This window comes from Haliaeetus albicilla, chromosome 11 (genome assembly GCF_947461875.1).
Source record: "Haliaeetus albicilla chromosome 11, bHalAlb1.1, whole genome shotgun sequence".
NCBI lineage: Eukaryota > Metazoa > Chordata > Aves > Accipitriformes > Accipitridae > Haliaeetus > Haliaeetus albicilla.
Window position 1 is genome coordinate 25915099 of NC_091493.1, and position 24202 is coordinate 25939300.

Sequence of the window (24202 nt, forward strand, 5' to 3'; positions counted from 1 at the left end):
GGTGTTATCTGAAGCTGCACCAGCCTTACCTCCTGCTATCTCTCCGTAGCACTCGTCCTGACCGCAAAGAGAGCCCCGTGCTTGCCTATCACCCAGCTGAATCTGTCCTGGGTGGTGGCTCAGCCCCTGCTCCCCCCAAGGGATGCGCACCCTTTCTGGTCCTTGGGATGGGATTTCCCAGCACCCCCATGGAGAGCATTTAGCTCAGTTTTGTCTCCGCTTGCTCTGCCTTTGCTCTCCCCTACCCTAAACCCTCAACCTCCCGAGCTGTGACTATTTTGTGCTTGTCTAGGGGCTGTGTGTGGAGGTTTCCATCCCCGAGCCCCAGGTTGTACCCACCGCACAGTGTTCTCCACTTCCTCTTCCCTTGCTGAGCCTCGGGGACAGCAGCCTGCGCAGGACTGCTGCAGGCTTCGGTTTCTGCTCGCTGGCTTTGCGGGTACTGCTCCCTCCCTGCTCCTTCTCTGCTCAGCCTCCAGCCACAGCCTTTTCTTCTCTGCAGAGCTAGTGCTGGAAGGCAGGGAGCTTGACCCTCCTTGTTCGCTGTGTCACCGTGGCCACCTGCATCCAAACCCAGCCCTGGCAATGAAAATCCCCCCCTCCCCAGATTACTGCACAGCCTTTGCCAAGGCCTGGGGCTTGCTCTCAGCAGCTCCCCATTCAGTGCTGCTCCAGGGCAGCATCCCAGTCCCTGGAGCTATGGCTCTAAGAGGGGCCTGGGTCCACCCTCTTCCTCCTGAGCAGCCCTGGGAGGTGGGCAAGAGCAGCGTCAGGCAGGGCCAGCAGCTGCTCGGGGAAGAGGTGAGGACGGCTCATTGCAAAATGCCCACAGCGGCTGCTGCTGGCTCTCCTTTCAGGCCAGGCTCCCTCTGTTCACATCAGCACCAGCTGCCAGCATCCACTTCCCTTGCGTGGGAGGGAAACTCACAGCACCCCACAGCCACAGCACAAGGCCCACTATAAGGAAGGTCTCATTTATAGCCAGCCAGCCTCTAAAGAACCGTTGCAGCAGTTCCGCTTCCCCTTTGCCAGACTTTTTTCCACCACAGGGACCTTCTGCAGCCCAGCCCTTGTCAGAGGGAGGCCCTGCCACATCTTCACAGCGGTTTGACAAACCAAGATCCCTCCAACGGCAGCTCTGCCACTGCATGCCTAGGGCAGCAGGCTCCTGCTGGGGCCAGCTTGGTGCTCCCTGTTGCTGGTTTTCCAGCCAGGAACAAAGGGACAAGTTGCAGCTCTTGAGGAAAAATTCTCCCTTCCTCAATTCTACCTTGGGCCCAGCCACAACCATGTACCACCTGGATGGCCCTTCTCTGCAGCACACATGCTCCTGCCTCCATGGCTTCATAGTGGTAAGGAGCTGAGTACCACAGAGGGAATGGGCTGGCCAGGTACAGCTCGATTTCTGAGCTCAGCACGTACCAGCGGTGAGCCACGCTGGGCAGTACCATGGTGAGTTGAGCTTGGCCACTTTCCACCAGAAGCAAAATGAAACTGCCCTCCTCCTGGGGATGTGCGTCCTCACAACATCCACCACCGCCCCAGCACTGCTTTGGGAACCTTTATTTTTAAAAGGATTCTGTCTTCCACACTTAACCCCACTCTCAAGAGGACTAATGCAGGTGAATCTCCCCCATCCCGTCCCAGCCAGGCTCTGCCAGCCCAGCAAGGCAGGAGACAGCTCCTTCACACCACAGCCTGGAATGCAGGGGCAAAGCCACAGCCAGGGTCTCTCTCCTGGAGGAGGGGGCCAGGCAGTGAGCACAGGAGAGAGGCTGGAACCTGGATCTTCCTGCATGACCGCTCTCAAGTTACGCTGACTTTGCAAACAGAGGCACAATATGAGCCAGACAACCCTGACAAAGCCCCTTTATGTGCAAAGGCCAAAGGTAGAGGAGATGGGAACAGAGGGCCCGGGCGTCCTGCAGCATAATCTAAGCTTCCACAAAGGAAAGGGAGAGGCAGGGCCAGCCCCAAGCTCGCACAGGCTGCTGCCAGCTTCTCAGCTCAGAAGAGAGTTCGGGTACCGTCTGGGATAGAGAGATAAGGGAATTAGGCTGCTCTCTTCAGCTAAGTAGCTGCAATCAGTCACAGCTACAGGACTGATCCCAGAGGAATTGCAGCGAGACAGCGCACAGAATGCTGCAGCTGCCAGCGCGTGTGCTGGGACCCCCAGTACCACAGAGCCGCGCCACACTGGTGTTTAGCATCTGACTGAGCCCAAAGCAGCAGGGCTCAGTGACCCCACTGCAAGAAACATGCTGTTTCTCACAGGCAGAGCTTGGAGGCACCACCTAACCCACCGAGCAGAGAATGGGGGGGAGGGGGGGAGACTGTGTCCCAGCCCACCACTCCACCACTGCTCCTAGAGGCTCAGGGAAGTAGAAGTGAAGTTATAAAGGAGCCAAGCAAACAAAAAACAAAAAGTGCTTTGGGCAGGGAGCAGTTCTGTTGTCCTGTAGTGCAGCCAGTGCTTTCATCTGCAAATGCACCTGGCATTTGCTCCTCCACTGGGACACGCACAATTGCACTTGCTAGAAATAGCCAGAAAGCTTGCCCCAGCTTCAGATGAGATCCCCCAACCCTAGCCACCCAACAGACTCTTTGAGATGCCGGCACAGGGAAGCTTCAGAAAGGAGCAGGCTTCTGTACTGCCAGGCAGGGCAGGATTTCCTGGGATGGATGCGGCTTTCCCCTCCTTGTGCACCCAAGGCTTGGGATCCTGTTGTGCTTCCCCCCCTCATGCAGTGTCACCCTGTACCAGTGCTGAGGGGGAGGAAGTCCTTGCTACGGGTGGCTGAGGGGCATCATCGGCCGCTGCTTTTGAAGGGTGCTTGTGCTCTCGGGGTGGGGTAGGAGGGGGGAAGGTGGGGCTCTGCAAGGCATCCGAGTACATCTCATCCTGGATGCAGGGACGCTGCACAATCCTTTGCAGCAGCGGCTTGATCAAGCCTACAGTCAGCTGGTTCCCCTCGCTGGAGAAGGGCACTGGGTCCTCCTGGGAGTGAGGGAGGTGCTGCAGGACCACGGTGATGACATCCGAGGCGGTGAGCTCAACAGGGCACAGCGGCCACAGTGTGTCCAGATAAGGGTCCAGCTCCCGGTGCTGGGCAAACTCTGCCAGCAGCGTTGTGAATATCTCCTTGTTAAGCAATGGGCTGAGCTTAGAGAACTTCTCTGCCACCTCTACTACCCGCTGCCACCGCTTCAGGCGGATGAGAAGGTGCAGAGCTTGCAGCACAGCTTTAGGCCTCTTGCTGCAGAGCAGCAGTTCAAGCTCCATCTCATCATCTGCCTCGCTGCGCTTGTTCTTCCTGGCCAGTACTCCCAGCGCTCTCTTGTACAGTGGCACCCGGCCCTCTGGGCCCTCCTTGCTGCCGTATGTCCAAGAGATACTAACGTACTGCTGGGTCAGCTCCACAAAACTGGGCAGCCACTTGGGTTTGAACCTCAGGAAGGAGGCGCAGATGAGCTCAAAGAGGGGGACCACCCCATTCTGACCCATGTCCTCCTGATGCGGCCCTCCTAGGACCTTCTTCCACACCTCCGGGGTGGCCCTGGCTACCAAGAGGCCGTCCCCGTTCTGCTGCAGCTGCAGGCAGCTCCTCATGGCCTTCCAGGCAGCCTTGGGGAAGGAGGCAAAGATGGAGTTCAGGTAGGCCAAGTTGTCCTTGTCCATGTCAGAGTGCAGAACACGGCTGACCTCCTGCTCCACCAGTTCCTCGCAGTAGCTTTCCACCTCACTCTCTGGGGCACACACCACGCAGGTCTTGAGGAGCTCCAGGCTCATGTAGCTCTGCAGCTCCAGGCTCATTGTGCTCAACAGCTTGGCATAAGTGTCTTGGAGGCCTCGGGCTGCCTTCTGCTTCTGACGGAGGCTATGCTGCAGGATGGCAGCAAGGGCCACAGGAGCCTGGAACACACCGCCTTTCTTCAACTTCTCCACTGTCAGTTTGGAGCTGCTGAGGCTCCTCCTCTGGTAGTATCTGCAGGCCTCCTCGAACACCATCTCCACCAGGCATGGCTCAGGCCTGCTGCTGTCCTCAAGTTTGGAGAAGCTAAAGCTATAGATGCCAGTTTGAGTGAGGAGCTGAATGCTGTCCTCCTGTCCCGGGGACTCCAGGAAATGCACCTCTTTCATGCTCAGGGTTTTCTTTTCCATGAGCCTGCCACTGTTCTGGTCGACAAGGTACAGGACCCCAGCCAGCACACAGGCCAGGATGCTGCCAAAGGTCTTCAGCTGGACAGGACTGTCTTGGGCCAGGGGGCCTCCCTCCAGGTCAAAGATATGCCTCTGCGTCCCGTCTGGCTCCACCATGTTCACGGCACCCTTCGTGCTCACCAGCAGCAGACCCCCACTGTTGGACACAGCGGAGGTGTGAATGTCCAGAGGTGCCAAACCTGAGAGAAGACCCACAGAACCAAGCAGGAGCTTCCTGAAGTCTGACTCGCTGCTGGAGCGCAGCACCTTGCTCTGGACGAAGCCTGCAGAAGGGGCTGTGATGGTGAGCTTTGCCTTCTCGGGATGACAGATAAGGAGGAATTTGGAAGTGGTGGCAAAGCTGGCAGCAGCGGGCACCAGGAAGATGTGCTGCGGGGAGGCCAGGACCTGGTACTCAGGGCTGTTGTGCAAGACTATCCTTACGGTGCCCAGCCGCACACCTTGCTCCCCTACCTCCAGAGCTCGGGTGCAGACACAGAACCTGAAGGCACACTTGCTCACGTCCGAGTGGGCATCCAGGGGAGGCCTCTCCTCACACCACACCAGGCTGGCTTCCTGGCTGCACACGGAGACGATTCGGGCCCGGGCACCCTGGCAGAGCTCCAGCGTCTGCAGCAGCTGCCAGCCCACGGCCACCACGAAGTGCCAGACCTCGGTCCGGCCGTGTTCCCACACGATGGCCAGTACCCAGGAGCCCAGCGTCGCAGGGCTCTGCAGGAAGAGCAGTCCCACGAGGGCTGGCTGGGGCGGCTGCCAGTTCCTCTCCAGGTCGGCTCCACCGATGCCGTGGAGCTGGAAGGCCACCACCTGGGGCAGGGGGGGCGGCTGGCTCTTCTGCAGGACCAAAAGGTGCTGCCCGTCGGGGCTGGACTGGACATACCTGGGCTCTTCTCCCCGGCGCAGCAGCTCCTGCAGCCAGCGGCCTCGGCTGAAGTCACTGAAGTCGGCGACCTGCCGCAGCATCCCGGCTCGCTTCATCCCGGGGCGCCCGCCCTGGTCACGAGAGCATGTTCCAGGGCGAGCAGGGGCACGGAGCTCCTGCTGCCACCGAGTTCCGCCCCCTCCCCCGCACCCCCCTTCCCCAGGGTCTCCGCAGACCCTCCGACCCCCACGGCGAGCCGGTTCCGCGGGCACCAACCCCGCGAGGTAGGTACCTGCCGCGCCGCCGGCTCCCCGGACCCCCACCTCCACCCGAGGGGACCCCCCCCGCTCCCGCCGGCACCCCGCGGGGCCTACCTGCCGCGGCGGCTGCCTGCCGGGGCCGGGGCCGGGGCCGGGGCGTCCCTCCGCCGGGGCTCGGCACGACGCGGCACTGGCTGCGCAATCACGAGGCGGCGCGCTTCCGGGCGGGGCCGCGCCGCGCCGGTCCGGGCCGCCCCTCTCCTACTTCCGTCGCCGGTGCGGGGAGGGCGGCGGGGCCGCGGTCCGGGGGCGGCCCGTGAGGCTCTGCAGGCGGAGGGACCATTTTTTACCGGAGGGTGTGTGTGTCAGTCTCCTCAGGGCGAGGCGAGCTCCGTCCGGCCCGGGGAGGAGTCTCCCCGCCGCTGCCCTTGCCCGCCCCGCCTACCGTCGGGAACCGGGGCCGCCCGGGGAACCGGCTAGTCGGCGAGGCTCGGCGCTGACAGCGCCCTCTGCACCCCCCCCCGCCTAGCCGGCGGCGCTAGGACCGCGCGGCGCGGCCCTCCTCGAAGCGCATGCGCGGCGCGGCCGGCGGCGCCTGCGCATTGGGAAGGAGAACGGCTCGCCCGCAGGTAAGTGCTGGGGATCGGGGAGGGACGCGGCCCCCCCACCCTCGCGGGGCCAGGCCACGCCCCCCGCCGCCCCTCCTGAGCGGCCGCCCCGGCCCCGGCCTGGGCGGCCCCGGCCCTTGGGGCTCTGCCGCCGCCGCGGCGGGGCGGGTGGGGGACGCTGCCCGCCGCGAGGGGCCTCGCCGGGCACCGTCTGCCGGCCCGCCGCTGGCGCCGCCGGGGTGCCCCGCAGGCCCGGCTCTCGGGGGGCGCCGGGGAGCCTTCCCCCCGGTCTTTGGGCAGCCGGTGCTGGCGGCACCTTGCCGGGGGTCTCGGGGAGGGGGGGCTGAAGCCTGCTTTGCCACAGCCCCTTCCGCGGGCCGGTGGCCCCGGGCTCCGTCAGGGCCCCTCGGTGCCTGCCCTGCCCTGCCCTGCGTGTGAGGCCTGGCCGCCTCCTGGAAACTCGTGGCGTGCGGGACTCGTTTTATACACAAGTCTGTCTCTTGGAGGTTGTGGCTCCTTTCCCCGCCTGCCTGCAGCGCTGCTCTTGCCCATAAGAATGCGTGACCGCAGCGAGTGCCTTCGGGTGCCGGGGAGGGAGCGCTGCCTTGCCGGGGGAGGCCTCGCAGCAGGCTGGAGCTGCACAACCCTTTGGCTGTGCTGGTGCAGCCACTCCTGGGCCACGGTCTCGGCTGGCTGCTGAAATGGTTTGGGTTCGGATAGCTCTTTCTAGAAAAAGAATGAGCAGGGCGCATTGCTTTACCGTTGGTCATTCTAATTATCTGGTTTACCTCACGGTCCTACAAGCACCTGTATTGGCAAAGCAAAGGGGAGCAGTGAACGGTGATAGAGGAGTGGGAACTTGTTAGGTTTATTATGCTGAAGGCAGAGGCAGCTTGCTATGTAAGCAAGCGTGCAGCCTCAGTCAAAACCCTGTTGCGTATGTCACTGTAAGAAAGTTTGCTCTTAAGCAGAGACTGTATTCTGAATATATGATGAGAGCCAATTCGGGCTGAGCAGGTGGGTGGAATATGCAAAGCAGTAAGATAATTTGGATCATTGTGATATGTGGCAATTGCAGTTCACCAGCTGTTTGAGCTCTAGTAGGAAGTGTGACAAAGATTTTTAGGAGGAGTTTCGGGACGGGGGGGGAAAGGACATCGGTTTTGTTTTCCAATAATAATAGCGTAATCCTCTGTGTCACTTAGGGCACTTTTTGCTGTGTGCAGAGATACTACAGGCAGGGTATAATGCTAGGCTAAGCATTCATCTGCTCACCACCACCCCTGCTAACACACCAGGCAGCCACGCAGACATCCCTCAGGAGGGGAAGGGTCAGCCTCTGCTGCTCAAAGTTGCTGAGTTGCTACATTCTGGCTCCGTGGTGGTGGTTTTTTTGTTTGTTTGTTTTAGGACTTGCACCTTTTTATGTTGTGCTTTTCCTCCCAAGTGCTTGTGCTACTAATGGTCTATATCTCAAAAATGTTACCTCTCTGCAGCTCATACCTTTCTTATCTTGGTGTGGCTCTGCTGCACAGCTTCTTAGAACAGAGCAGCTTCCTCAGAAGCCAGAGCCAAGGTCATGCAGCTGCGCTGTATTCAGCATGGGCCTTGGATCCACACTGACAGCTGAAGCCATGGGAGAAGGGCAGGGGAAGGTTACAGGGAGAGTGTTTTTCTTCAGAAGGAAGACATCTGAAAAGGTCTCTGAGGCATGAGCTTTTAGGTGAGAGTGTAGAGGCAGTGCGGAATATTTCATGCTAAACTAGGTGGGGTGGATTCTCAAAGGCTCAGAAAGTGAAAACCCAGAGAGACTTTCTGACATGAGAGAGCTGGGCATTGTAGCCAGGAATACGGAAAGGAAGTGTGATGAAATGAAAAAATTAATTTTGAAAAATGGTGTGAACAGATGGATGTGGAAGCATGTGACGCTTGTCTAGATGGACTTGACAGGAAGAAGCTTAACTGGTTGATGGTGTGAAGTTGATGGATGGGGTGTTATTGTAACTGGACAGATAGAAATGAAAGGCAATTATGGATGAAGTTAAAAATGTAGCTTGGATGTTATTCTTTTATATCCTTGCTAAAGCAGGTGTAGTGGGAGGTAGTCCGTGGCTGTATCTGTATTAGGAAGCTGCTTTTCCTCTTTTTCAAGGGGGGGAAGAATAGGTCAGTAGTGGTATGACTTTAGATTGTCTGTATAGAAGTACATACACCGCTACAGCTCTGAGTGGGATGGAAGGACTTGCTAGTAAAAACGCATATACCGAGACTGTGCTGGAGATTATGATGCTTGGTGCTGCAGAAAAAGAAGTAGGATCTGTGTGGGTTTTTGTCATCAGCACACCCTCAGAATATATTTCTCATTATATACTGCATGAAGGCACCTGGAAATTCTGCCAGATGGATTCAAGGCTTGTGTGCTGTGAGCGTTACTGTTTCCCTTGCTGGTGGGTTGGGCACCTTACAGTTGTAAAGAAAGGTACAGTCTGAGCAGTTTTCACTCCAAGGGACAATATACAAATAAGATTGTAAAGAATGGAAGAAATTATAAAAGCAGCGTGGATGTACTAGCACAAACTGTAACTGCCAACACGAGGGCTGGCAGAGAATAATCTGCGGAAGGGTTTAGGACAGGAATTTGGTCATGATGGTTGCTAAAGCCTTGACAAAATCCGGCCCAACCTGTTCCTCCTCTCTCTGTTTTCACTAGTGGTCTGCCAGGCTGCTGCTGGTTGGTCCTGGGGGTTTTAATACTCAGGCTGGAACTGGGTCAAGGCATTGTCTATGCATTGAGATTCATAAACTCTTGTGGTGGGTGCAGATGGTCTGTTGCTTCCAGTGATGGATGAGTGCTGGAACCTGTGTTTTAAACTGCCTGTTGGTCGGGTCCAATATTGACTCTGCAGATTCATTACGTGGATTAAGTGCAAGCTTTTCCTGGAATTTCACTGAAGAGTTTAATGACTACTTGGCTTATAACGCATTGCTTTAGGTTCTTTTAGGCAGGGGTTTATCCCCCTCTCTTGCATGATTGACGTAATTTTTGAACAACTTTCCTTTAGACTCGAGTGATGTACCTGCAAAATACCTTGAAAGGCAAAGCATGATCACACTGGGTCCCGAGTGCATGCAATTGGTGGTGGGGAGAGTTACTAGCCTTGAAATACTTAAACAAGTAGTCTGATCTCTTAGTAGCAGTGGCCAGTCAAGGAATATTGGATTCCAAAAGCAAAAGTATCTCAGTTCTTATTCAGAGTCTTTATAAATATTGATTGAGGTCCAGGGCTTTGGCATTAACAAACTAATATAGATCACATCATTAGCACTACCCTTTTCAGATAGGGAATAAATGGTTTGCCAGTTAAGTCAGTGTGTGAAAATACCATTTTATGTCATCTGTTTGTTTTCTTTTTATTTAGCCAAGAAGTGTTACAGTATATTTTTTCGAGGGGTCCACACTATAAAAAATACACTTATTCATCTTTTGGTTGTATGTGGGGGTTGTGTATATGTATCTGTAATCTTGAAAACTTTCAGGTTTGTTAGCCTAGGAAATTAAATGCAAAATACAGTCCTCGATGGGCTGCATGCAAGATTACAGAAATTACAAGTTTTGGATCCTGATGTCATTATAATGTAGATATGCATTAGTGTTATGTTCTCTACAGTAGATTTTTGCTATTATAAGGTGATCTATGGAATAATAATAAGTCTGTACAGGAGCTGAGTGACCAATGTGGAGCAGTCAGAGTTTTCAATGTGCACAAGTCTGAGTAAACATGAGACTCAAAATGTCAGGTTCATTTTTCCTGTGGATATTCTAACGAAAAGCCAAGAGAGATGTGTTCCTCAGAACGTCACGTGTTTGGTTGGAATCTCTGCTATGAGTTCTGGAATTAAATGGAAAAGAAGTGGATGGCTGGATGTGCTCATCCCTTTCTTCCTGACTGGATCAGCTGATCCTGGGGTTGATGATAGATTAAACAAGAGTCTGCCTGAACTTCTGTCTGCCCTGGCTTTTATCTTCCTGCCTTTGAGCTGCCAAGACTCATGCTCTGTTGAAGTTTTTTTTACTTCCAGATGAAGCAGCTTGGATCTTCTGCTGCACAGCAAAGTACTTGCTGTTCTAAAAATCCACATGCGTGTGCTTCTCTTGGCCCTGAGGGGTAATTATCCTGTGCAGTCAGTGACTACAGCAGGATTCACTTAGCAGCATGTGTTAATGGGACTGACCTATTGACAGAATAAATTATCCATTTGAACCTAAAATGTGGAAAATGCACTGATGATTTTAAATGCGATGTGTTTAAAGGATAATTGTTAACTATGTTCAATGTTGTTGTTTTCATAAGCTGTCATGGCATCCTGATAATTTGACACCTCTACAACTTATTTATAAATGTTTTGTGCATTTAACTGTTGTTTTCTGCAGTTGCCTAGAAGGTCCCCATTAGCGAAATGCAGTTTCCTGTTTCTCTCTTTATGACATCTAGAAAATCTAATTGCATAAAGTGAAAAGAAAAAGCCATTTGTACAGCCTGATCATCATAGGTCATGAAACAAGCACAGCCTAATAAAGCGATGGCATGAAAGGCGACTTTTACTTTTCTCCCCATGCTCCTCCATATGCTCATTTGTAGAATAGCAAATTATAAACAAGAACATTATTTAATCCTTGCCTCTAGCAGTCTTCTTTGTATGTGCTCTGTGCAGCTTTGGTTGAGAGAATATGAATCCCAAGTCCCATTTTGACAGAGACTAGAATTTTCACATGATCATGTGATCTCTCTGATGCTCACCCAGCATCAAGCCTTTGTGTCTTGTGAGATTTAGATTTTTCTGTCTTTCGGGAAATGTAGGAAAAGTGTTAAAATGCAGCTCTCAAAAGTCCAGGGACTAAGCAGAGTGTATTGATCCCCTCCCATTCATGTATACATTTGATGTGAGAATGCTGACCTAGAAGCACTGAGAGTTAGTTTATTAGTTTTGACATTGGGATTCGTTAGCTGTAATTCAATTAGAAGCACGCTGATGGATGTGTTTGTATGCTGGGGCTGGCAGCTGCTTTAGGTTCAGAAACTTACAATTCTAGTTGGGAAATTGTTTTGTGCAATCTTGAGTAAGATTTGTATTGCTAGGCTAAAAGTGACATCGTTCTTGATTTGGTTTTTAATAGATTTCTCTCTGTTTCCAATTATGTTTCTAATTAGAATAATGTCTTATTTCCCATGACAGTTTAAAAATAATGCAAAGTCTCTAAAAGAGAAGCTATCAAGATGATTGAATAATGTTTTCTTTTTCATTTGTTAGACTGAAACCTTTTTCCATCTTAATTGGATATATAGACCTACCAAGCTACAGGAATAATTTTGGTATTTACAGGTTATGGTGCAGTAGTTGCTAAGCTTTCTTCTGTCAGTGTGTCTTGGGGCTGTTTCCATTCTCACCCCAGCACACATACCAGCCCTTAACCAACTAGCTGTGCATATTCCCTTTCTAGCAGGAAGACAGAACACCTCTCTGCCTTTCTATATAAATCTCAACTTTTCAAGCGTGAGATCTGCTGCTCTCTGTCCTACTTTCTGCTTTCCCATCCAGGCAAAGCTCCTTCCCTTCATATCTGGGGTAGGGTCTCTTGCAGCACCATTATTTCTCCAGGTCCAAAGATGTTTTCCTGCCACTTAGAACTGAGATTTACAGCTCAAGGGATGGATGTCTGAATAACCAACTCTGGGAGCCTTAGAATCCGAGTTGAGAACATAGCTGTAGTTTATCAATGAAAAGCTGTCTGCATTGGAAAGAATGTAGAAGAGATCTGGAACTGGCATTCAGTAGTTGCTGGAATTTGCTCTATGAGGGAAAGAGATCTAAACATGCTGTGGTTGTGGAAGGGGTTCAGGCAGTCTGGGATGGAGGCTAAATCCAAAGCTGTCTCCATGGCTGCCAGCTCGGAAAGCTCTGGGGTCTTAGATGCTGACTGCAGTGAACTTCCCTCTCCATGCATAAGTTAGTACTGCTGAGTGCAGCTACCATAAGAGCCTGCCCATGTTTCTCTGGAGCATGACTTAAGTCAAGCTTCTGCCTGAGGTATGCTGCTGCTGTGTGTGTAATTACCTCTGGAGGTATGGGAGAAAGGTTGGGAGGTGAGTGATATGAGAAGGGATGGCATTCCCTTTCTGCTAAGTATCTCTGACAGTGCTGCAGTGATAGAGGAGGTAAGAACAGTGCTAAAGCTGTGATGCTTGCCAGAAAAATCTGTGATTACAGATAAATACATATCTGCAAGGTCAGAGTGGTGATGTGCTTTGTAGCATCAGACATGAGGTTGAGAGTACATGGCAAGTCATGCATTCTGACTCTCAGCCCCTGGAACGGGTTGACTGTCACAGAAGGTTCAGGACTACAGCTATGGCTGTTACTTTTTGTAACAGCTCATTTTGTAATAATGATACTCCTTTTTTTTTTTTTAATAGGATAATCAGTAAGCATGAGACACCAATTAATTATAGTAAAACCTGTTTGTGTTTCCAGAAAACCCTTTGCTGTCAAATGGGTTGGGAAATTCATCTGATTTAAAAAAAAAAAAAAAAAATCCCTGCAAAGCTTCTCCGCTGTATTCCTCCATCCTCTTCCCAAAACTGACCCACATGTGATGCTTTTGAGGCTGGGGTTCTTCTCTGGCTTGATTTGCAGAGCAGCTGGCACAGCTGAGGGGAGCAAGAGTGGCAGGAGTGCTTGAGGGAGGCTTTGCAGCCAAATGTTCCCTAGTGTTGGACGCTGCCTCAGAGTGCAAAAGTAGACTTCTGAAGTGCTTTGGTAGGCAGCAAATTAAACAGATAAGAGAAGACTTTTTTCAAACAGTTTTAGGAGGTTTTTGTCACAAGATGTCCTTGAGGCTTGACCAGTGTCATAAAGGACTGGGCATCCATTTGATAACAAGTATCACAGTTCATGCAAAGAGATTAAAAAATACTTACTTTTCTAGATGTAAACTGCATTGGTCTGGATCATGAATCAGTCTATAGCAGAGAAGAATTAAGAAAGTGTATCCATAAGGAGCTTATTCTGTATCTGCTTGTGTGTGAACTTTTGCATCTTTCTTTGAAATGGGATATAGGACTAGATAGGACCTTTGATCTGATTTCTTATCTGGTATAGTTATTAAAGTCCCTACTTTCAGCTTGTGAGAGACTATTAGTATTTCAGTGCATTGAAAAAGTCTTTCATGGTTGAGGCAGGCCAGATATGCCTTGAAGAAAAGTTCAAGTTTCCTTAGCCTTTTTTGTCTATTCTTGCCTTCAGGGTGTACAGCATGGCCCAAACAGAGAAGAAAGGTGGGCTGCTCCGGAAATCTTCAGCCTCCAAGAAGCCATTGAAGGAGAAAGTTGTGCTGATGTATGACGAGATTTTCACGGTAAGGACTTGAGCATCTCTTCTTTCTAAAGTGTTGTGTTAAATATTCTTGGTTTAGTTCATGCTGAGGGCTCTGCATGGTGGATTCTTTTCCCAAGGTAAGGACTGCACAGTGTAAGCACACACTTCAGGCTCTCCTACTGTCATGCAGAGCTCTGTATTCTGCTCTCTTTCTTAATGTCACCTTGTCCTGTTGTCTACCAGGACCATTTGTGATCTATGGCAAGTCACAGCTTTTCAAGTATTTCTCAAAAAATAATCCAGAAAATAAACAGAGGCATCCCAATTGAGAGCTGCTTCTGTTTGTCCTTCTGTTTCTGGGAATCTGTGTAGACAGAATTCCATACTGTGAGACCACTTGGTCATCCAGTGGGATGGTGCTGACTCTGAGCTACTCATAATGATTTTCTTTAAATTCTGCCTGAATGATTTCTTCTTGTTTGCTCTCATTGCTGTTCCTTCTCCTTTCAGACAGAGGACCCCAGTAAATGCAACCCTAGGTTTTGGGAGGAGCTGTTTCTCATGAAGGTAACAGGAATTGAATGTCCTCTGATTTGCTGCTGCTGTTCTGCCTACGAAGTGGCAGACTGTCAGTGCAAGGACTCGTGTTTCTAAGGTGTCAGTGGTTGTGTAACATGAGTGAACTGCTTCTTAACCTGACAGGTCAACTTGGAATATCTAGAAGGCAAGCTGGAGGCTCTGGATGGGGAAGAGTTAATGAAGATAAAAGATAACATCAACTGCTTGTTTCAGCACTGTATCCAGGCCCTGGGTGAGGAGCACCCAATCAGAGTGGTCAATGCATTACAGGTACCATGCTGAGAGACAGTGAATGCTCTCTTTTGCTTCTGATGAGCCAATGTATTTGCTGCTGGTATCAGACATCTTGTGCTCCTTTCTTTGCTTCTGAGGAGAAGAGATGTCTACAGAGCACTTGCTACTTAGTGTCTGTGGAGGTTACAAACATTTATAGTCTCTTTGATCTTTGAAGAACAATAGCTTGTTTCAGAGTTCAAGAGGATCTGGTGATGCAGGATGAAGGGGATGGCAATGGGAGGGGACAAGAGGGGTTTGTTCACACTGCAGGCTGTCAGTTTGGGGGCTCAAGAGTACTCTGTGTAGCTTTGTCTGTATTCTGCTTTCGCCTGTTGTCCCTCATTTCAGCTTTCTTTTTGAATTTCCATGTGGGTTGAAAATGAAATAAAGCTCTGGAGAAGTTAGTGTGAAATTTATATAGGGGACTCTCCCTGCTCAACACGTTGTAACTGGAAGCTGTGAAGAATTGTCATTCAGAATTAATAGTCGTTTTCCTGCAGGTTGCTCCTTACCAAAGCTATGCTGTCCCATGTCTTGTGCAGGAAACTCCCCTCCTCAGTCTTCATGTTTGATGTTATTAGTTCACAGGCTGATTCTTACAGTTTGGAGAATGCACTTGTCTCAGCTTCTCTCAGCTGTAGGAATACAGGATACGAATTTCAGGTTTGGAGAAGTCACCTGTAGGAGACATTGGACTTTTTTTTCTTTTCCTTTCTTTTCCTTTCTTTTCCTTTCTTTTCCTTTCTTTTCCTTTCTTTTCCTTTCTTTTCCTTTCTTTTCCTTTCTTTTCCTTTCTTTTCCTTTCTTTTCCTTTCTTTTCCTTTCTTTTCCTTTCTTTTCCTTTCTTTTCCTTTCTTTTCCTTTCTTTTCCTTTCTTTTCCTTTCTTTTCCTTTCTTTTCCTTTCTTTTCCTTTCTTTTCCTTTCTTTTCCTTTCTTTTCCTTTCTTTTCCTTTCTTTTCCTTTCTTTTCCTTTCTTTTCCTTTCTTTTCCTTTCTTTTCCTTTCTTTTCCTTTCTTTTCCTTTCTTTTCCTTTCTTTTCCTTTCTTTTCCTTTCTTTTCCTTTCTTTTCCTTTCTTTTCCTTTCTTTTCCTTTCTTTTCCTTTCTTTTCCTTTCTTTTCCTTTCTTTTCCTTTCTTTTCCTTTCTTTTCCTTTCTTTTCCTTTCTTTTCCTTTCTTTTCCTTTCTTTGACAGTTTATTGGTCAGACTTAGTATAGCAATGTGGTAACCAAACAGAAATTTGTGCTCTCTATAGCAAAAGCATCTGCTGTATGGACAGGCATAATGTGATAAACTATGTCATATGGATGTTGTATGTTTTGGCATGCTTGAAATAAGAAATTAATCTGGAAAGCTCTAAGGCATGTGTATCCATATACTGGACACTGCTTCTGCCTTGCAGTTTCCTGATCAATATTTTTGGCCTTAAAGCCACACTTAGCTATTTTTCCAAAGATCATGGTCCTGTCTGGTATAAACTGGGTCTGGACAGAAGAAGCAGTAAGATTACCTTTCCTCAGAGTGCTATGAAATGAAGGGGTGAATAAACAGGAAAAATATGGACAAATATATTCTTCTCTAATTTTTTTGAGTTTTCAGCATCCAAGCTCCTCCTTAGAAACAAGGTGGAGGAGAGGTCAGACAAAATGTATAGCTTCCAGGCTGGTGGTATTCATTTAATTATCTGTGCTTTGCCAGTGTGTTGTGGTTTAACCCCAGCCAGCAACTAAGCACCACACAGCTGTTCACTTACCACCCCCCCCGCAGTGGGATGGGGGAGAAAATCGGGAAAAGTAGAAAAACTTGTGGGTTGAGATAAGAATGGTTTAATATAACAGAAAAGAAGAAACTAATAATGATAATGGTAACACTAATAAAATGACAACTGTAATAATAAAAGGATTGGAATGTACAAATGATGTGCAGTGTGACACCCAGCTAGTCCCCGAGCGGTGATCCCCTGCCCCCACTCCCCCCAGTTCCTATACTAGACTTGATGTCCCATGGTATGGAATACCCTGTTGGCCAGTTTGGGTCAGGTGCCCTGGCTGTGTCCCGTCCCAACTTCTTGTGCCCCTCCAGCTCTCTCGCTGGCTGGGCATGAGAAGCTGAAAAATCCTTGACTATAGTCTAAACACTACTTAGCAAGAACTGAAAACATCAGCGTTATCAGCATTCTTCACATACTGAACTCAAAACGTAGCACTGTACCAGCTACTGGGAAGACAGTTAACTCTATCCCAGCTGAAACCAGGACACAGCGCTGGGAGAGGGTCTTAGGGCGCGTTTTGCCATTGTAGGTGTTGCCGACTTGTAGGTGTTGCCTTATATCTTATCCTCTGATTTTTCCCTTTGCAGACTTTATGTGCATTGATTCGGGGTGTCCATCAGAAGAACAAATCCACTTCTGGGTTTGACATCATCAACATGCTTGTGGGTTTTGATAAGGCAGAGCTGTGTATGAAGGTGAGGCCCTGGCAATGTAGAGAAACAGTTTGTGCAGCGACCGTGTTGCAGGGGCAGTGATATGTAGACAGCTGTGTCTACCAAGGTGCAGCTTTTGGGGGAAATATTCCAGCCGCTTATTGAAAAGAGCTGTGCTGAAGTTCTTTACCTGCTAGTGGCATAAAGACACTTGGGGTCCCTGTGTTTGTTAGTAATATAACAGAGCACTTTTCCTTTAGTTCCATGCTGTGCAGTCACTCTGGTTAAGAAATCTTAAGGCCAGAAAAGGCTGTCACAGGCCATTAGTACCTAGTATTGAACCTCATACCTTGTGCTTAATTTTTAGCTGATAGTCATATCCTGTGTGATCACATTTCCATCAGCACATGTACCATTCTGTACTTATTTGATGCTCTTCACTGTAAAGATGTTGAGTTTGGGGAAATGACAAAGGAATCAGTGATAAAGCTGAATTTGTGTTGTATTTTTCATCTCTCTACAAAAAGTACTAATTTTTCATCTCTCTACAAATAGTAGTACATTTGGGGAAAATATTAAGTAGTAACTTGCCTATCAGAACTACATTTTTCCTTGAAGAATAACTGTATTACCTGTAACTTAGTATTTGGAAAACAGTTATTTATGAATATGTGTTAAAGAGCTATATAGTACCTGTTTTTAATCATAACTAATGTATGTCCTATTGAATTGGAGGTGTGCTGCTTACAAAAAAATCTCACGGTGCCTATAAGCAAAATGGAATATTGGAAAAAGAAAGCACTGATGTTACTGTCTTGCAAACAAAAAGGAAGATCATATTTGTAGAGCTCAAAATTACTTTGTGAATAAAATCTATTGTTATATGTATACAAAAATCTCTCATGCATCTAGAGAAAACTCTTGGAAAACGATCATGATGTTATGCCTGTAGTCATTAAAACGTAGTTAACACAAACAATATTGAGAACCAATAGTGACAATATGGCCTGTGTAACAGTAGTAATGGCTCAGTTATTGATTCTGGAATAACATGGCTTTATATTGGTGCTCTTGTATTCGAATCTCCCAAAAAGCTTTTTGTAACAAACATTTCAAATAATTTTAAATAATACTTTTAAATAATGTGATTGTTTTTCTTTAGAATCTGATGGAGAGCTTGGACTCGCTCCTCTGTGCAGAAGGTTCTGAAAGCCTCAAAAGCTTGTGTCTAAAGCTACTTCTCTGCTTGGTGACGGTAAATAAATACCAGCTGTATAACAAGCTGGTATTACAGGTTTATGTGAGCCACTTTCTGAGTTACGGAACTGCCTCAAAACTTGAGCAGAATGCTGCAGTGTGAAGCCTAAGAAGGGGAAAGAAATTGTAAATGAGAACAAGGGTCAGCCCAGAATATCCTTCATTGCTTTAACCATAAGCCAATATAGACCAGCAAACTGTTTTCACCTCATAAAATAGGTGCCAACTGGGGCAAAAGGGGAGAGACATAGGAGGAAGTGTCAATTGGATTGACAGGACTTTTTTAGGGAAAAAGATCTTTAAGAAGTCTCAGATAAATGGAAAGGGAGAAGAGGAGAGGGGTTGAGAAAGACAGGAAGTGTGGAGTAGACAAGAGTGGTGAGGATGTGAAGAATGAGGAAGTTGGAATAAATGGCCACTCATCATCTCTTGGAAATCGTCAACTGGGAACTATTTTGGCTGCGATAAGAGATAATTGAGCGTGGGGAGGTCTTCACTCTCCTGTTCATGATGGGAAAGTGCTCAGTGTAGCATATGCACCCTGGTTTTTTATTCTTTGCCTCCTGTGTAGCAGCCTGCTTCAGCTGCTGGTGGCTGTTGTCATACAGCTGTGTAAAATATCAATCTGTAGAGGAAAGTGGGAGCTCTTAGTATGAGGGTCATGCTTCTTGCCAGAGAGGGGTGGGAGGCAGGACAGATTTCTTTTACTTCATGTCTAGCTCTACTGCTAGTCACATGTTGACTTGCTGACTAAGTGTGAGATTCTGGATAAATGTGTCCATCTGGTAGTAGAACTCTTCTGTTCCCAGTGTGTGCCAGAGGCAGCTACAGCATCATGGGAGACTTTGGGTGAGATTTTAAAACTTGTGTTTGTACTCAGGTGACAGATAACATTAGCCAGAACACTATCCTGGAGTATGTGATGATTAACAGCATATTTGAAGCTATATTACAGGTAAGCGTTCTTCCTTCTACTGCAGGTGCTCTTCTGTAGTGAGAGCTTTCAGTGATACATTTGGTTTTCTGCTTTTTCAGTGCAGCATAGCTGACTGGCTCTGTGTGTTGCTTCCATTCATAGCTCAGTCATAGATTTTTTTTTTAAATTTTTTTTTTTTTTTTTTTTAGTGCTGTCTCCTACTTACTCTAGTCTGCTGTTTTTAGTCATTACTGAGTATTTAAAGTATTTTCACTTGAGACATTTGTGCATAGAAGCTGGGCTAATTTCACAGAGACCTCCTGTATTGAATGAACTTTTTTCAAAAGGCATTCTGGATATATTGAGTTTTTTTCTGCTCTTTGATAAATTATACTTTTAAGCAGTGGCACTGGGCTTGGGGAAACCCAGAAAACTTCCGCAGATAATTTTGGTGATGCACTGAGATACTGTCCAGTGCTGTTGAGAAAGATATTTGCCCTTTGTGCACAGAAAGCTTGTGTGCATCCTATCTGCAATAAGTAAGCTTCTCTGTGTGCAGAACTTCTTGGAAGCACCAACACTCCCTCAACCTTAAATATCCTCTTTCAGTTAAGACATAATTTGCTCTTATGGATGTATTTCACGCCACACACTGTTTGAGAGTCACTGCAAGCTTCCTGAAGCAGGCCTGAACAGAACAGTGTGATTATTTATTCCAGATCCTGTCCAGCCCACTTAGTCGCAGGGAACATGGCTATGATGCTGTTGTCCTTCTTGCCTTGCTGGTCAACTACAGAAAGTATGAGGTGGGTATTCTTCTGGATAACAGAAACATCGCTTCTCTCTACTTCATTAATTTACACTGGCCTCTGGATTATTAAGGCAGCCTACAGTACAGTTTTCAGCAGTACGCACTGTAACATTTTATCAGGGTATCAGCACAGAGCTACGGAAGTTTTGCAGGGCAGTCATACTATGCTAACTCTATTTGTCTCTGACGTATGTGTATAATCACATGTGTATGATATACAGCTCCTTTTGTGCAAGCATGAAAGAAACTACCTAGGGGATTTGCATTTCCTTCATGAAAGTATTCTGAGGAAGGTCCTTTTGGAAAAGTTACTGTTGTGCCAAACTTGCGTGTTTGCCTCTGTGTGTATGACTGTGTGGTTATACATGATCTCCAAAGTAAAATGAGCTGTCGGTCATCTTGGGCTTCAGACTGAATTTGTGATTCAGAACCTGACGGGCAGACTGAAAGAGCACAGATCCCCAGAAGAGATAGTGAAGCTGTGACCAAAGAATGAACTGAAACATCACAGCTAGTATTTCCAAGAGAAGTCTGTCTCTATCTCTGACTGATTCATTTCTGTGAAACTTTATTCATCTTCCTTTTTTTAAACTGGTTGTGCTACTTTGTGGTGTATTCCCATTTTTTTTCCTGTTATTCATCACCTTGAAAAAGGAACATTTCAAATGTCAAAACCACACCCAATATTGGTTTTTCTTTGCATGAGGCACGATGCTTTAATGAACAATCTTGTTTTTTTCCATCATTAGGAATATCTTAATATATTTAGATCAGCAAAAAATGATGAAGTGCTGGAATACCCCCTCCTCAACAGAATTACTGGGAGGGGGCAGGCTCTAAAACCTACCTGGTTTTATAATAGATCTTGTTTTGAATTATGAATAGACCTAGAGAATAGGCAAAGACAGGAGCTACACTTAGTGTCAAAGTAATCCCTGTTAATTTCTCATTCCTGTAAATGTTGTCAGAATCATGAATTACAGATTCTGTTCAGCAATCTGTGTCATGGTAGCGTGGAATAGGAGCATGGAGTTTGCTTTTAGTATATGGCCATGAAGGAAAACTGTTGGGAATGATATGGGGAGGGAAAACTGTTGGGAATGATATGGGTAGGGTTACTGATGAGGGCAGACTGGAAAGACCAGAGGTCTCATTGCAACATTCAGGTCAAAGGGCGGAGAGCTGTGTAGTCCCATCCCTGAGCTATGGATCCCTGTGTACTATAGTATATGTCCTTAGTAAGGTAGAGTGCTGTGAGTACGTAAGACTTGTCCTCTGCTCTTTGCAGTAGCTTTCTGTAGAGTATTGAGTTGGGGTTGACTGCTTTGGAAAACACTGTCCTAGATATCTTCAAACTGTGCACCCAAAAGAAATTGTGCTGATGTTTAAAAAGTACAATCCAACCTGAGGCAGACGTGTAGCAAGGGGAATTTCAGCTTGAGCAGTTCATCTAGTGAAGTTGAAAGCAACTTGAAGAAAGGTTTCATATGATGGCTGCCTGACATTGTCCTTTGTAAGCAGCACTACAAGCAAAGTCATAATCCTTGTCCTTAAGTAGAGTAGCTGCTTTCATTTGCTGTTCTTTGGCCCTCAGAGTCAGTTTGGTGGTTGCCAGGTTGTCAGTGTATTGTAGCATACTTTCATGTCTCAAATCCTTTGGAGTACTCTTTTTAGCTAACTGTGCTGCAGTTGATAGGTTCTTTTCTGTTCTGAACTTCATTGGTTGCTAAATTGTGTTGCCAGCTGCTTAAGAAATTCTAATTAGGCTGAAAATTCATTAGTTGACTATGATTTTGTGTCTGTCTTTAATGTGAATACCAATGTGTTTTGCATCAGGATGTTCTTTCATATTTTTGGGATGTGAATTTTGTAGTCTCTTCTCAAATTCCCTGGGGAATATCTGTCCACGTTTTCATTACCAGTGTAGCTGAGATCTTGGCTTGCTCATTAACTTCTGTTCTAGGAGTAAAAATGATTTACGTGTCTTTACATGGAACCTTTAAACATGTCCCTGATTTGAAACCTAGTAATTTTCAAAAGTATATACTTATTCAAGTTTTCAGCTATATTTTATGGGTTTTTTTAATCCTAGTCTTGATTTCAGAGAAAATACTTTTACCTTGATACTATGTGAGAGAAACATAAGAGTAACTAAATAATTGACTATATCAGGAAAATGGTGAAGCTCAGTGTACACAAAAGACTGCCAAACAGAGAAAATGCTGTGAGGAAAGGTATTTTTGTGATCGCTTCCTCAGTGTTTTAAGGGATGACTGATAGAATAGCAAGTTAAAACATAAAATCAGGTAGTGACTTTTAAGTAGTTAGATTCTTTGGTAATGTCTAGGTGGAAATTTCTTTGCCTCTCATTCAACCTTCCAGAATTGCATATTGTATCTTTTGCTAGGCAGAGCTGAAAGAAATCAGTCAAAATGTGGGGTTTTCCCCTTGTGTGCTTCTCTGGCAGCATATGGTGTACCCAACAGCCTTTCACGTCCAGTTACGTGCACTTGCCTGCCCTTGATATAGTCAAGTAGAGGTGCTGAAGAGACACTTAGCAACACTGAAGAGTCAGAAAATTTTTTTTTTTTTTTTTTTAAAAAAAAAGGTCTCTCTCACCTCATATTATTTTAAATGAATCTCTTTAACAAAAAGAGTAATTATCCAAGCTCCAGTTCCCTGCAAGATGGCCTGCCTGCAGAGGAGATGGCCTCATCAGGGCTGGCAGCAAAGCTGCTGAATCATCCCTAATGAGCATTCAGGGAAAAGCCTTGTGAGGGATAATCAAGTGCACTCTGGCCTTCATTTGTGTTACAGATGTGGACATAAGTTAAGCACTTAACTAGAGATTATACATGGTTAGCTTGTTTTTCTTCTACTTTCTTTTCCTACCAAAAAATTGTTTCCCATAGGTTTGTGTTGGAGGCAGAGGTACCTTTGGGGGCATGGGGGAGATCTTGCTCCCTCTGTCAGAGCTGTATGCTTCTTCATATAATACTCACTTTGTATGGCATCTTTCACCTGGGGATTGCTTTAAAAATTACCTGGTAATGATCTCCTCGCAGATTCCACCTTAATTTCTGTGAGATTGTTGGCATCTAATGGTGGGTAGTTCATGGAGGACATCTTGAGTATTCTCAAGTTCCAGGAGTTTGTGTCTGTACCTCATCACTGACAAGACCACTTTAATGCTATAGTGTTTGTTATCTGATGGCAGTGATAGGAAAAGACCTGTGCTCTGAAGAGCTGCGAATCATATTTTTGAGTTCTTTCTGGAGGCAGAAGCTTTTTCTAAGTTTGTATAACCGCTTCATTGACACACTTTGAAGTTTTCAAAATGCTTATCAACCAGTTTTCAAGGCTGTTGCAAGTTTCTGCATGTTGTGGAGTGGCAGGCGTAATTTTGACTTTTAAAACATTTGCTGTGATTCCCAGTGAGAGGGGAACCGGACTCTGAAACAACAGCATTGTGCATGGCGTGGGCTTAGGGGTGCTTGTACAACTTGTAGGTTGCTGATGTTCATCGTAGATGTGTAGACTGATGCTCACAGGCAATAACTGGAACTGTTGGCTCTCGAGGGGCAGGAGCAAACTGCACGCTCTGTGGGCAGCACAGGAAATATTCTTATCACACTGGTACAGACTTGCACACTGAAAGGCACTAGAAACTGCCTTGTCCCATATAGAGTAACATGGCATGTGGATTGCACTGGTTAGTCATCTGCCTGCTGCTTAAGGAGTTAGGGAAGCCTAGAGGAGCATGGAATGTGTCAGGGGAATGGAATACTTCAGACAGGAATTATTAAGCAGACTTCTGCAGATATGGAAATGGCAATTGAAAAGGTAGAGGGCGGAGATCTGTAGCTCGCTAGGCCAGCTTCATGACCCAATCAGCCATGCACTGATGACATCTTGCTGCCAAGAGGCAGGAGACATGGAGCATGTATCTTGGAAAGTCAAGGGCAACGGGAGTGTGAAGAGTTGTTCGTAGGCTAGAGATGACAACGAACCCAGGCCCCCTCCCTTTTTGTGATGGGATGGAGTGTATGCCTGGGTCTCAGGGCAGCCTGGTGGTGTTGGTCAGTGTAGTATCTCCCAGTTTTCTTATTGCCCACATCTGGGAATTTGGATAACTCTGCAGCCTCTAATCCAGGATAGCCCTGCTGCCCATTGCCTGGAAAAGCCCCATCACTTTTATTGGTCACAAGTCACAGGCAGGCCTCTCTTCTGTGTGTCAGCTGTGGTGTGGAGAGTTTCTCCTTGTTGTATAAGGAGAGCAAGAGAATGACTGAAATTAGCAAAACTAAGATATTTACAAGGATGGATTTTAATCTATGTTTAATTACAAATTTGTGAAGCTTGCTTCTGTTTTACTGACACTGACTAAATTTAATTTCTGAAGAGGAGCGTGGTTGTACAGAGAGGACCACATATATTGTTACTCAATAGGAGTCTCTACTCCAGCCTCAAGGAAGTGTCTTTGCATGCTTCATGCACAGATGGGTTCTGTGTGAGTTTTCTGTCTTTTTCTGAGACAGCAGACAGGGCTGCGTGCTGCTGGGGGCAGGCTGACAGACTGGCTGAGCTTTGGTCTGTTCTGATCAGTTTCTTTTC

General features: G+C 47.2%; 2 protein-coding genes across 3 annotated transcripts in view; one reads left to right on the forward strand and one right to left on the reverse strand.

Moving 5' to 3' along the window:
• Positions 1 to 1548: 1548 nt before the first annotated feature.
• Positions 1549 to 5840, reverse strand: HPS6 (HPS6 biogenesis of lysosomal organelles complex 2 subunit 3). The gene is made up of 2 exons (XM_069796800.1): positions 5459 to 5840; positions 1549 to 5215 (listed from the first exon to the last, which is right to left on the reverse strand). The coding sequence occupies exon 2, from the start codon at positions 5198 to 5200 to the stop codon at positions 2741 to 2743; it is 2460 nt and encodes an 819-aa protein (XP_069652901.1). The 5' UTR covers positions 5201 to 5215; positions 5459 to 5840; the 3' UTR covers positions 1549 to 2740.
• Positions 5841 to 5864: 24 nt separating this feature from the next.
• The window catches only part of ARMH3 (armadillo like helical domain containing 3), a 130319-nt gene continuing 111981 nt past the window's right edge, over positions 5865 to 24202 (forward strand). Inside the window, exons 1-8 of one of the 2 annotated variants that reach the window (XM_069796801.1) lie at positions 5865 to 5973; positions 13255 to 13366; positions 13837 to 13893; positions 14029 to 14175; positions 16539 to 16646; positions 17767 to 17859; positions 18742 to 18816; positions 19497 to 19583. In XM_069796801.1, coding sequence (XP_069652902.1) covers positions 13265 to 13366; positions 13837 to 13893; positions 14029 to 14175; positions 16539 to 16646; positions 17767 to 17859; positions 18742 to 18816; positions 19497 to 19583 — 669 coding nt within the window. In that variant the 5' untranslated portion in view covers positions 5865 to 5973; positions 13255 to 13264. Of the gene's footprint in view, positions 5974 to 6045; positions 7676 to 13254; positions 13367 to 13836; positions 13894 to 14028; positions 14176 to 16538; positions 16647 to 17766; positions 17860 to 18741; positions 18817 to 19496; positions 19584 to 24202 lie in introns of those variants that run through there. The other variant, XM_069796802.1, reaches the window with a different exon arrangement.